Genomic DNA, 12605 nt, shown 5'->3' with positions numbered 1-12605 from the left:
GCGATGCCGGGGCTTTCCGGAAACCGCCAGCATATGCCCGTTTTGTAGGAACTCGGGCTTGACGTGGGTTCGGCGAGCTTGGCAAAGCCAGCGTGCCGCTTTGTGTCACAAGGGCTTCCTGCCCCTTGCTGGTAGTGTTGGACTTGTGGCAGAGGTTCTGCCTCCTGGCGTGCAATGGGCTGAGCTTGCGGCCTGCATCCTGGGGCGCAGGCTGCTCTTAGTCTGCTGTTGGGTGCAAGGCCAAGGTAGCCTGCAGTGATCCAGCAGCCTCGCCCTGTCACCGCCGGGAAAAAAATTGCTGTCTCTTAGCAATGGGATTTCATTCCCAGTTGCTATTTTCTGGTCTCACATTTGTAGCCCTTTCTGGCCCCGCAAAGCTGTAGGCTTTTTTCAACTGTGTCTCAAGTCAACCTTTTCTATTATCTTTGGTCCAAATGTATTTCAGAAGGTGTGATTGCTTCTTTCTGTCCATGCAGAAAAACTGCTTCCTAATTAATGTTAATCTGGTGGTATATAATAGTGGACTTGGAAGGGAACTCTGCCACTCATGTGGGCTGGGCATATGGATAGTTATGTAGAGGTTATGGAATTAGTTGTTGAGGGTGGAACTCCTGCTTAGTTAGGAAGAAATTGAATTTCCTTACTAATACACTTAAGCCATCTGAGATGACCATGTGAGATGTGGATGCAAGCTGCCAAAAGCAGCTGTGGTGTGTTTATCTGCAAAGTGAAAGAGCAGTGTGGTTATGTGTTGTTGCAGTTGCAAGTTATGTCTTTATACTGGGTCATGCTTTCTGCATTCTGTCAAACAGTGATGAAACAAATTGAAGGATTTTCTGTTTACAAAGTGTTAAAGTGTGTGTGTCAAAAGCCATCTAAGGAGCAGTAGTCAGAAGTACTGTATTTTATACAAACCCAGGATGATGCTTAGCTAGGTGTTTGAAGATAGTGTAGGAAAATCTGTTAAACCTGTATGAATACATCCAGGATGGTGTGGAGAAGATACTCTTCCACCATCGAGCTGTAGGCCATAGGAAGTAGTGCTTCTTGGAGGTGAATAGCCAGTACCTGTCAGGAAGAAGCCTCTGGACTGTGGGAATGAGGATTTGCAGAAAAGATTCAGACACAGGCTAGTAGTGTGTGTTAGGATGGAAAAGTCTGTTAAGTGCTGGTTCAGTTCTCTGCCACAGAAATAGCTCTAAGCTGTGTTTTTGAAGCCAGAGTAGCTGCTGGTGTTTCTTTTCTAGTACAATAGCTGACTTGTTCACAGAATGCACTATTTCTCTTCCTCTTGTAGCCTTAAATGTTAGACAAACGATTTTATAAACAAAAAATGCAGATAGTTAAAGTAGTTAGGGATTTCATATTTTGAAAATTAACTTTGCATTTTGCTTTATGTCTGTGAAATCTTTGGGTGTATTATTGTCTTTTGTAGATACAAGATACAAAGTAACTGAACTTCGTTTAATTCATATTTCAGGCTTCTGAATTTTGCATGAAAAGGAGAACATCAACTGAAAGCAATGAAATCTGTGAAAAGAAGACCAAGGCACAACAAATTACTCTAGAAGACATCTGTAACCCACTGAAGGCTCAGGATAAAAGTGAGTTGCCTGTAACCAAACTTTCAGTGCATTTGTACCCAATCAATAGTTTGTCATTGTCCAATGTAAAAAATTTGTTGGCAGATACTCTAGGAACTGTGTCTTGAATGTAAGGTACATCTCTGAAGAGCCATAATGAGCATACTAGTTATACTGTTAAAGCACCTTTTGGTGGCTCAGAAGCTAGGTATTTGAGCCTTGCTCCAGAACTACTCTGCACATCCCCTTCAGCTGACTCAGCTTCAACGGGCTGCTCAGTCAATGAAGTCCAGATGCCCAGGCAGAAATGCTGCAACTTCCTTTTATGTGTTGGTTTAACAGGTCTGTCTGAAGGTTGCCTTCAGACTCAGGCTGGAGCATGACTGACACCTGACAGCTTGGTGGAGTCTGCTGTGTGACTGCTGTACCTAAAGGCTGCCTTAAAGAAGAGAGCTCTAATGCAGCGCTCTTGACTGTGAAATGACAGCCACTTAATTACACTGAAAATGCCTGTGCGCTCTCTGGCTTTGAACCAAGAATTTAACAAATTAATGATGCTAGTAGAAAAACAAATCAGTGAATGTAAAGTTCATTACACTTTCACTTCATTAAAAAAAAATTATGGAGACTAATTCTTTCCAAAGACGGAATTGTAGTCAGTTGGTTGTTGTGATGGTTTGAAGTATCATTAAGGCACCATCAACTAGCAATACTGTCTGCTTAAAAACTGTACTGAAAAATACTGCTTGTCTTCCACTATTCTTGTCTAATTTTGTGACTTCGCAGTTATTAGCCCAGAAAATAATTGTGCTTCTTTTCCTGTGTATGGAGAAGCATACAAGTGGGGAGTATTGATTTTTCCAGCGAAGTTAACCAAGCTGGCTACATGTACGATTGTCAGGCTGGCAGAAATACTGCAGTGGGACAGAAGAAGGAATGTAAGGGGGAAACAGAGCAAAATGATTGCATTCTCTGCTTACTGATGTCATGCGTGTAGACATTCTGTTTTAGAAAATCAGTTGCTAATGTGTTTTTGTTGTGTATTTTTACTGAAGAAGAACCTCAGAAGTGTGAAAAGCCCCGTGTATGTTTACAGACACTAGACAGACTGAGAGAATTCTACAGTGATTCAGATCAGCAGTGTAACAGAGTCTATGAGGATAGTTTTCGGGAGAAAGAATCTCTGAGTTTGGAAGAATGTCCTGGTATTACTGGGAGAAGTTCAGAACTGAAAAACCCTCTTCAGTCTTGGAACACGAGCCCAAAGGTTTCTCAGAAGGTACGTAGAGCTTTGGTCCACTGCTGTTTATATTACCTTTATGGCTTAAAAAAGCAAGCTTTGGCACAAGACGCCTTTTGTGTTTTTGTGTTTTGTCACCAAATAACACAGCGGAACCCAGTAGACCAGTGCTTGTGTACAGACGTTTTCCTGGAACCCTTAGCAGGGTGAACAGAATGCCTCTTTTAGCTCTTCAGTGATATCAGTGCTCTCTCATTACTGCTCTTTTCAGAAACACTGGCAGTGTATCTTGTGGCTGTGAATGAACCTATAACACTGTAATAACAAATGTGTGGTGTGGCCCTTGGCTCAGCTTTCTTTCAGTGCTATCAGTTTTGGTATGGGCTGTAAAATTCCTGAAAACAGGCTTTCTTTGCAAAAATATGGTTTAGAATTATTACTGAGATGTAACTCAATTCAGTTGCTAACAAATCTGACTACTAAAGATACTGCTTGTTTTCATCCACAGAAGGTATATGTACCTCCCATAAAAAATTATCATTATGATACACTCATCAGCTTATGATACAAGTAGTAGTACCTTGCTTCTCCTTTAATTATGGGACTAATTAATGTCAGTTAATTGGTTGGGTTTTGGGGTCCCCTTGCTCAGTTTGAAGTATTCAGGTCCTAAAAAGCATCTCATGGCTCACTGTGGTGTTGTTGCACTGGGACTATGCTGGTTTTGGCTGGGATAGAGTAAGTTTCTTCATAGTATCTAGCACAGGGCTACATTTTGGAACTGTTCTGGAAACAGTGTTGATAATACAGAGATGTTTACCTTACTGCTGAGCACTGCTGACACAGTCAAGGCCTTTTCTGCTTTTCGCATCGCCCACCAGCAAGCAGGCTGGGGTTGTACAAGAAGTTGGGAGGGGATGCAGCTGGAACAGCTGGCCCTAACTGAACAAAGGGATATTCCATACCACATATGGCATCCTGCTCAGCATTTAAAGCTGGGGGAAGAAGGAAGTGGAGGGGACATGTTTGAAGAAGGAAGGGGGGACATTCAGAGTGATGACGTTTATCTTCCCAAGTATCAGTTTTGTGTGATGGAGCCCTGCTTTCCTGGAGATGGCTGAACACCTGCCTGCCCATGGGAAGTGGTGAATGGATTCTGTGTTTTGCGTTGCCTGTGTGTGTGGCTTTTGCTTTAATTATTAAACCCGTGGGTTTTTATCTCAACCCATGAGCTTTCTCCATTTTACTCTTCTGATTCTCTCCTCCATCTCACTGTGGGGGAGTGAACGAGCAGCTCTGTGGAGGTTACTTGCCAACTGGGGTTAAACCACGACAGGACTCAGCTGCTCTTTAACAAAGCTTTACATCTGGCTTTTTGAAGGAAGGAGGTTTGAAAGGTTGTGTAGTTGATTTGACTTTTCTCTGAAGGTCATGACCTTAAACTGAGGTGTCTGCATTGTGTGAACATCAGATCAAAGTAAGAATAATGAAGCGAGTGTTTTGTGGCAACGTATTTCTGTTGTGATAAGAGATTGAGATTATGTAGGTGTGGTCAGATGGAGAACACAGAAAACTGATTCCTTTTTTGTTCCTCTTTCTCAAACCCTTGTCTACCTGGAACTTCTTCATTTCTGTCCCTTTGTCTACCCAGTTACATTGACACCAGATGCTGTCCCTGCTGATTCAATCTGTAAATCACACTTCAGTATGCCTCACAGATGTTTGAGAACCAATTATAAATGCCAAAACTATAAAATGTATGTGTTTTATGCATGCATTTATGTGAAACATGCATGGGGAGTATTTTTTCTTTTATCTTTGTGACTTTCTCTTCTGTAACACTGGAGACCGCATGTGTCTGCTAAAAATGATGGTGTTTTGGTAACTGCAGTAAAAGGGTGTCTTTGGTGAGTAAAGGCACGTGCAACCCTCCCTCTACCAACCTGTGGGCCGAAGGTGGGTGTTCCTGCAGAATTCAGGTTTCTCTGTCTTTGAACAGACCTGTGCGTTAATCTTCCATGTATCAGCTGTTGCAGTATTTCTGCCTTCCCTTTCCAAAATCTATTTCCAGTGCACTAACACCAACGTGCTTTCTATATCAATACTCCTAAGTACATTCATACACTTGGATACTTGTTGCCAAACAGCGCTTGGGTGCAGTGGGTCGTAGGTAGTGAGATCATGACAGCTGTTAACTCTCCCTTCCTCCATCACGAGGCAGGTCAGCTTTAACCATGTGCAGAGAGACTCTGTAAGCAAGATGTGTGCAAAGTAAAAGTGAAGAGTAATTATTTCTTCACATACTCAGGTAGATAGTGAGGACTCATGATCTGCTTGACAAAGTGTTACTATCACCTTCCTCTTCCTGCTGTATCTCTGCTGTCCAGGCAGTCAGATGGAGAAGGGCTGGCCTGCCTTCCTTGGAATGGCTCATTGTAGATGTTTGTGTTTCGCTTTTCTTAGAGTTACAAGCTTCTAATGTGAGTAATTTTGTTCTGAATTCCTTGAGCTGCTAATTTAAAACCATCTTAACAATTCAACTTCCATGTGTGTTTTTACTTCTTTTACTTTCTTTCATGACCTTACTACACATGCTTTGTCACCACGATTTCTTTGTAAAATGAGACGAAGTGGCTGGCACAGACCTTGGATCGGAGACCACTTAACCCCTGGGCTGAGGATTTTGCAGACATCAAAGCACCTGGGGCCATCTGAGTTCTAGGCATGGTACAGCTTTGTCTGTGCTGGGCTTTGTTGTCTGCTTGTCAAATGGGTTATGTGTGCAAGTTCTGGGAATTTTGCAGTTCACAGTTAAAAATACAGATAAGTTATTTTTTTCCCCAGTGTTTTCCAACTTCATTCTTTGTACATTCCCATGACCCAAAGTATATGACTTGTACTATCTCTCTGTTTCTTCTGAGTTACCGTTGCTTCTAAACAGTCAGTTGACTGTTGCTCGTAATCTAGATGAGACAGTTTCTAGAAATGGAAGTCTACTGGATTTCATTGCAGATACAGAAACTCACAGCACAACCTGGTTGGTCGTGTTTTGTGTAGTCATAGGCTTTAAAAACTTGTGGAAGGTGTTGCCTTTTGTATTTTTTTTTTTTTTAACCAAATTTATCAGTACTTGATGAGGGACCTTGTAAGTGGAGTGTACCTTATCAGTTTTGTTCACTGCATGTCTGAAAGTCTGTATCCATCACTCTGCTTGCAGGACAGAAGACAAAGTTGTAGACCTGAAGTTGCTTGAGTAGCACAGGCTACCTAAGGTCATTGTAAATGATAAATTGCAGAGAGTGGGCTCAGAGCCTTAACTGTTAGGGGTTTTAGAAATCATGATAGATTTTCTGTGTTAAAGAATAAATTATTTTGGGAGGTTTGCTGAGCTTATGTGGGAAGGGCAGACTGGAGAAGAAATACGGTTTTGATGCTTGAGACAGTGAACTGAGACTCTTACTGAATGGGTTTATTTCTTGATTTACTGTGGTTTTTTTGAACATTAATCTCTGTGCTGCAGTTTCTCATCTGTAAATTGGCATGGTAATTCATCCTTATTTCTATATCTGGCCAGTTTATACTGCACAGTCTTTGCAGCCTGCATGTCTCTTGAGAGCTCAGGACACATCAGGGATCTATTTCAGCTGAGATATGAGGGCTGTTGTAAAGCAAGTCTAATAATTGATGCAAAATCTTGGACTTTGATGACTTCTAAATTCCTTTTAATTCCAAATAAACTGCATGGTGTATATACTACTTTAATAGTTTTGCTGCAGTCCTTGGGGCTATTTGCTGTAAGAACAATCTTTAGCTCAGTGTGAATCAAAGCCTGCAAGGGTGATTGATTTATGTGATAATTCCTAACTATACTTTTCCATCTTTTATTTACAGGAGGAGTTACGCTGTGATCTTAGTCAGTTTTCTGCATCTTTTAAGTCTTATGAAAATACTGAAAACACTTCAGATGTGAATCTTAATAAGAGAACCAAAACCATTTATACTCCCCTAGAACTTCAATTCATAGAAATGAAGAAACAGTATAAGGATGCTGTTTTGTGTGTGGAATGTGGATACAAGTATCGCTTCTTTGGAGAAGATGCAGAGGTAATTTTTGCCAGGTTTATGGAAAGATATTTGCATTATGTTAGTGTCGTACTAGGTCTGTGGCCACCTCCAGAAGGAAGACTGGGAGGGGGGATAAATTTTGTGGGTTGGTGGTGTTTTGTTTTTTTTTTTTAATATGAAATCAAGATGAAAAATCTCTACACGCTTAAATTGAAGACTATCCATTACTCATATGCTTTTACCAAAACAGCATTTATTATTTTGTAATCATGGTAGTGCTTTCTATCCTGCATATTGAGAACTTAAGATGAGGTCCTAGAATAATTACTTGTCAGAGTTAAAGTTGAAAAAATTTCAGTGGTTAATTCTCTATCACAGCCCAGAATTCTACTGGGAATATTTCAGTTTGGAAGACAGTGAAGGAAGTGGTGTAAAAGTAGATGAATATAGCTGATGTAGCCTGAGTGGAGGGAGCCTCTTGGATGCATGTTCAGGTGTGGCACCTACAGATGCCAGATGTGTACCAACTGGAGAGTACTTTGCAACAAACATAACTTGAAAGTGACAGCTCAAATGGTTCATAATGATTTTTTTTGTCATTTGTCCAAAAATCCTTGCTACCAACCTTTGATCTGTGCTACTTCCACACTTGAAACCAGTGAGAAACTTTGCCTAGTTACTGGGAATTAATTTTCCTGGTCACATTTGTGCTGTGTAATCTGTATACTCGTTTGCTGGTGCACTCACAGTTCAGAAATAGATACAGATTGTCCAGGTACACAGTTCAGTGTTTGACTGCAGTTCCTGCTTCCCTAATCAGTTGACACCTACCTTTTTTTCAAGGGGCAAAAAAGCTAATAGAATTCACATGTTGTAGTGTCACATTTTAACAAGTGTTGTTACTCTTTTTCTGTGAAGTACTTAATTTCCACTGCTGTTTGATACTGATTTTTTTCAGTATTTTAGTTGATTAGCTAGCTTAGTAACGTCTTTATAACAACAGTTAAATTAACTGTGGTTTTTCCGCATTTTTAATGTTATGAAGATGATTCCATTCTTTGAGTTGTGTTGCAGAATTTGTGTACTGTGTAGGTGATTTACCTCACAGTGGTAAAGATGAAGGTGCAGTGTAATAATGTGACCTGCGAAGCCCCTGTTTGTGGCAACACGCCGGTACAGGAAGGTGGAGGGGCCCAGCTCTCTAGGATTTTTCCTGTAATGTTTTCCTTCCGACACTGGACTTTTAATTGTAGTAGTGCATGACTGTTGCTACAGAGATGAGCAGCTGTACCGCATTTTGAACTATTGGCTAACTCTTCTTGTACTTTGCAGATTGCAGCTAAAGAGCTCAACATCTATTGTCACCCGGATCATAACTTTATGACTGCCAGTATACCCACTCACAGACTGTTTGTCCACGTGCGGCGACTTGTAGCAAAAGGATATAAGGTAACCCCTGGCTTTTATTTAATGATGTTAAGTACAGAATAGCACTGAAATAACTTGCACTTGCTGTACCAGAGCCTTATTTCAGCTGAGAAGTGGGAAACTCATTCTCACCTATTTTTGCAATTAAAATGGCTAACTTTCCTTTGTTTCGATTTCTTTATTCTGGTGACTGTCATGAAATCTAAGTAGATTTAAGTTTCCTCTGCTTTACAGACAAGCATCTTCATGTGTTCTGGAAGAGTTCTAGAACAGTTCCTTCTCTCAGTTTTTTATCAAGCTGTTGCATTTGATAAAAATACATTTATATATTCACTCTCTCTTTTATTCTTCCTCACATCCTTGTTTTTCTTATCCCAGCTCATATTCTTTTTCTTTTTTCCTTCCTGTTGTTGGTTGCTGTGATTCTGTGGCTTTCTGTTGTTACCTCTTTTTTTCTCCTTAAGAGAAAAATAACTTGTTAAATTGATTGCGGCAACTGTTCTCTGGCAAGTGGTGAGCTTCAGCTAAATCGTTTCAAAATAGGACAGGAAGCACGGGGGCAGTTAGAAGTGGATAGAGTGTAAAGAAAAGCAGTGCCTTACAGAGTCATTAGTAGGATTGATGCTAGCCTTTGCCCTTCCTGTTCAGCTTTAACGATTCACTTGCTGCTTGCACATCCTAAAAGATCACCGAGTTTATAAAATAATTAAAAAAAATCATTTATTATTGAAAAGTTAACATTCTTTCTTGTCCTGTGTGCCTGTAGGTTGGAGTAGTAAAACAAATGGAAACTGCAGCACTAAAGGCTGCTGGAGGAAATAAAAGCTCTCTCTTCAGCCGGAAACTGACTGCTCTCTACACAAAGTCTACGCTTATTGGAGAAGATATCCTTTGGTTTCACACTCTCTCTCTTGTACAAGAGGCCATAATTCTAGTATTACCACCTAGGTGGAACATGAGTAGCTAGTGGCTGACATGAGAGTGGCAGCAAGAAATAAACTTCCTTTAATTTTATGTTATGGTAAAACATTGTGCTGGATATATAAAGAATTTAACCTCTTCAGGGCTTTAGGTTTGTTGTGAAACAGCAGAGCTTGTGTTTACTGTAGTTGCTTTCTGAGGTCAGAGACTGGACTTGTCAAGTTTACAGTGTTCTGTAGGTCTTGTCTTCAACTGGGTGTTTCACCAGATTAAGAATGTGATTAGTGATTTGTGAGAGTGGGAAGGAAGAAAAATTGACTGGTGTCAACAATTTGTTTTAAGTGAAAATAATGTGATAAAATCAATGGACTGTTAAAAGTCTATCTAGGTAATTAACTCCTGATTGTTATAACAAAGAAAGTGCAAAAATTAGGTAGAAACAGCTTTTAACCAGTGAAGTTATTTTCTTATTTCTTACAGTTCTTGTTTTCCTATTTCCTGCCTTATCTACTTCATGTTTTTTTCTTTAGTTTTCCAAACTAGCACTTCTTAGATACCAAGAGCTAAGAATATTATTAGATTAATGTCTGTGAGTTTGCATTTAAGTAGTAGATCAGGGAAATGATAACACAGTCCTGAGATTTTTTTTTTTTTTAAACTTCTAGTATATTTACAGACTCCCTTGTAATGGTTGGCAGGTTTAGCATTGTGACCCAACCTGGTGGATAGATAACGCAGCAAGTTTTCAGTGCAACTAACCTAATGCTCCTGCATGTTGTCTGCTTTTCAGTTGCTGCGTACGTAGTGCACTTCATTTTTTCTGTTACATGGATGTGGTTTGCCGATAGAATTCGAAATGACAAGGTGAAGCAGCCCATGTGCACAATCTGCTGCTGGTTTAACTTCTGACGTAGCTGCTCTCGCTTGAATGGGGAGACCCACAGACATAGTCAAAGATGGTCTTTGCGTGAGCTGATGTGATCTGTGCATCATTTAACTGCCTGTTCTGTGAAGACAACTGCTGACTCTAGTCCTTATGCTGGCAGACAGTCATCTGAACTTCAATAAAGTTGTAATAGGAATCAAACAAAATAACAAAAGTCAAATAGACCTTTAGTCTAGAAGGCCCAGCACAAAATCTAATGGAGAAGGACTTAGATCTGGAAGGACCTACTAATAATAATCTACCAAAATCTGTGTACTGTGTTATTTTCTTAATGTTTGTTACATGTGAACCCTTTGCTGAAGCTAGATGAATCTCTAGGTGTTGAAGAGGTCACAGCAGATGTCCCTGATAACTACCTCCTCTGTATCTGTGAAAATGGAGAAAACTTAAAAGACAGGAAGAAAGGTGATGTTGTTATAGGCATTATGGTAAGTTAGTTTCACAGCGGAATCAGTATTTTAGGGTTTGTGTGGAGTTTTTGGGGGTCTGTTTCATTTTTTGTTGGTGGATGGGTGGTTGTTGGTGGTTTGTAACAAGGTACAGTTTAGGTAACATACCATCTGTGTGTGAATTTTGATGGCTTTATATTTGAAAACTACAGAAAATGGCTGGAGTTGATAGTTGGCTATTCCTGATAGTAGTTTTCCTTCTGTATCACCAAAACCAAAAAAAATTATGGGGAAATCATTAGTTCAGATGCTTTACTAACTTTTAAACATTTGTTATGGTCAGTATTTTAAAGCTTGTGAGCGTTTTTCTCTTCTGCTAAATACTATAGAGGAGAAGAGACTTACACTTTTATTTACTTACTGTTTACACTTCAGATTTGTAACCATTTTCTTTTATGGTTAAGATTAAAACCGGATTCTTCTACCTGGCAAAACACAGTGATAACTGAAACCCGGTATGCTGGTAATTCACTAATTTAGAAGCATTTAGATTGTTCTTGCATTTAAGCATCACACTGCAGATGGGGAGAACAAGAAAAGCATGGATGACAGTTTTCAGGCTGAATTGCATGTACCTTCCATAGGCTTCGAGTTATATTGATCTGCCTAGTAATAGAAGTTGGGTAGTGGTGTACTGATGGTAACAAGAGCACATTTACATTTTTAAGGTATTGTTATCACATACCAAGACAAAACTGTGGTAGTCTCTTGAAGTTATCGCCATGTTATAGATTTGAAAAACACAATTTTGTGTTTTGATCTGCCACTTTCAGTAGGCATGTGGGTGCTATATAATTTTGTGCTGTACACCATAAATTTTCTTTTTGACTTAACAATTTGAGTGGCTGAAATGCTCCCTGAAAATTTAAATATGCAGTGCATATATATATATAATTTTTTTTTTTTTAATTTGACAGGCAGTCCAACCAACTACTGGAGAAGTAGTTTTTGACAGTTTTCGGGACTGTGCATCTCGCTTAGAATTAGAGAGTCGGGTTTTGCGTCTGCAGCCGGTTGAAATAATACTTCCATCTACCCTGTCAGATCAATCTGAAAAGCTCATCAACAGTATAACCTCCATGAGGTATGTTCTATAGGGATTTTTTTTTTTTTTACATTTTAATTACAGCATAGCTTTTGATAGAATTTAGATCCAGAAGTAATCATGGATGTGTAATTCTGTACAGGCCTGTTTCAGATTGGCTGTAGTTTGCTGCTGGGTTGAAGATTCCCCAAATTCCACTGAGTTCTGGGCACTCATTCTTAAATTTTATTTAGACTGAAATTCATGGCTTTTGTTCCAGGCCTATGAAAGATTTCTGAACTTAAATGTTTGTTGTTTTCATTTAGGTTTGTTGGATTTATTTCAGAGCTCATGGACTTTGGGATCTGGAAGTGGTGTTACATGGCTGTTTTTCTTGTTTGTTTTTATGATGAAGGCATGAAAGTTGTGGGGTTTTTTTCTATATGAAAAACTTTTCAACCAGTATTTCATTCTGTTTGTGCTATTATGGTATCTTGAACTTGGATACAAACTTGGAAGCATTGTGATTGATCATCTGTTTATATTTTGAGTTCTCCCTGTGTATTTCAAGAGTAAATATATTACACATTTTCTGAATACTGTGAAATAAAGACAGAATAGGATGGAATTTGTAAGATGATAGATGAAGGATAAAGCAGTCCTCTGAATATGGTGAACTTGTGGAATGTTGTAGATGCAATTTTTATGAGAAGGTATCAGTTTTTCACTTTTCTTTTTAACCATACAGCTCTGGGCTGCAGAGAACTGTCTTAGATCTTGGCATTTCCATTTTGAATAATCTAATCAGAAAGGATAATATTTTTCTTTTATGTGTTAACAAAGCTGGAGCTAAAGAAAGCCAAAGAAAAATGAATGTATAACATAGGCAAAGTTTTGTATTTGGGGAAGATATAAATATCATCACCCTCCCATAATGTAAAAATAAACA

At 39.3% G+C, this 12605-nt stretch overlaps 1 protein-coding gene across 1 annotated transcript; it reads left to right on the top strand.

The window, feature by feature from the left end:
• Positions 1-1480: 1480 nt before the first annotated feature.
• Positions 1481-11716, top strand: LOC104504903 (DNA mismatch repair protein Msh3-like; the record flags this gene model as incomplete). The annotated part of the gene is made up of 7 exons (XM_010150022.1): positions 1481-1604; positions 2639-2862; positions 6805-6927; positions 8221-8337; positions 9083-9200; positions 10466-10611; positions 11550-11716. Coding segments are annotated over 7 exons (1019 nt in total), but the record flags the coding sequence as incomplete, so codon positions are not given.
• Positions 11717-12605: the final 889 nt, after the last annotated feature.

This window comes from Eurypyga helias, unplaced genomic scaffold (assembly GCF_000690775.1).
Source record: "Eurypyga helias isolate BGI_N326 unplaced genomic scaffold, ASM69077v1 scaffold51644, whole genome shotgun sequence".
NCBI classification, from domain to species: domain Eukaryota; kingdom Metazoa; phylum Chordata; class Aves; order Eurypygiformes; family Eurypygidae; genus Eurypyga; species Eurypyga helias.
This window is presented reverse-complemented; position numbering and strand designations above follow the sequence as displayed.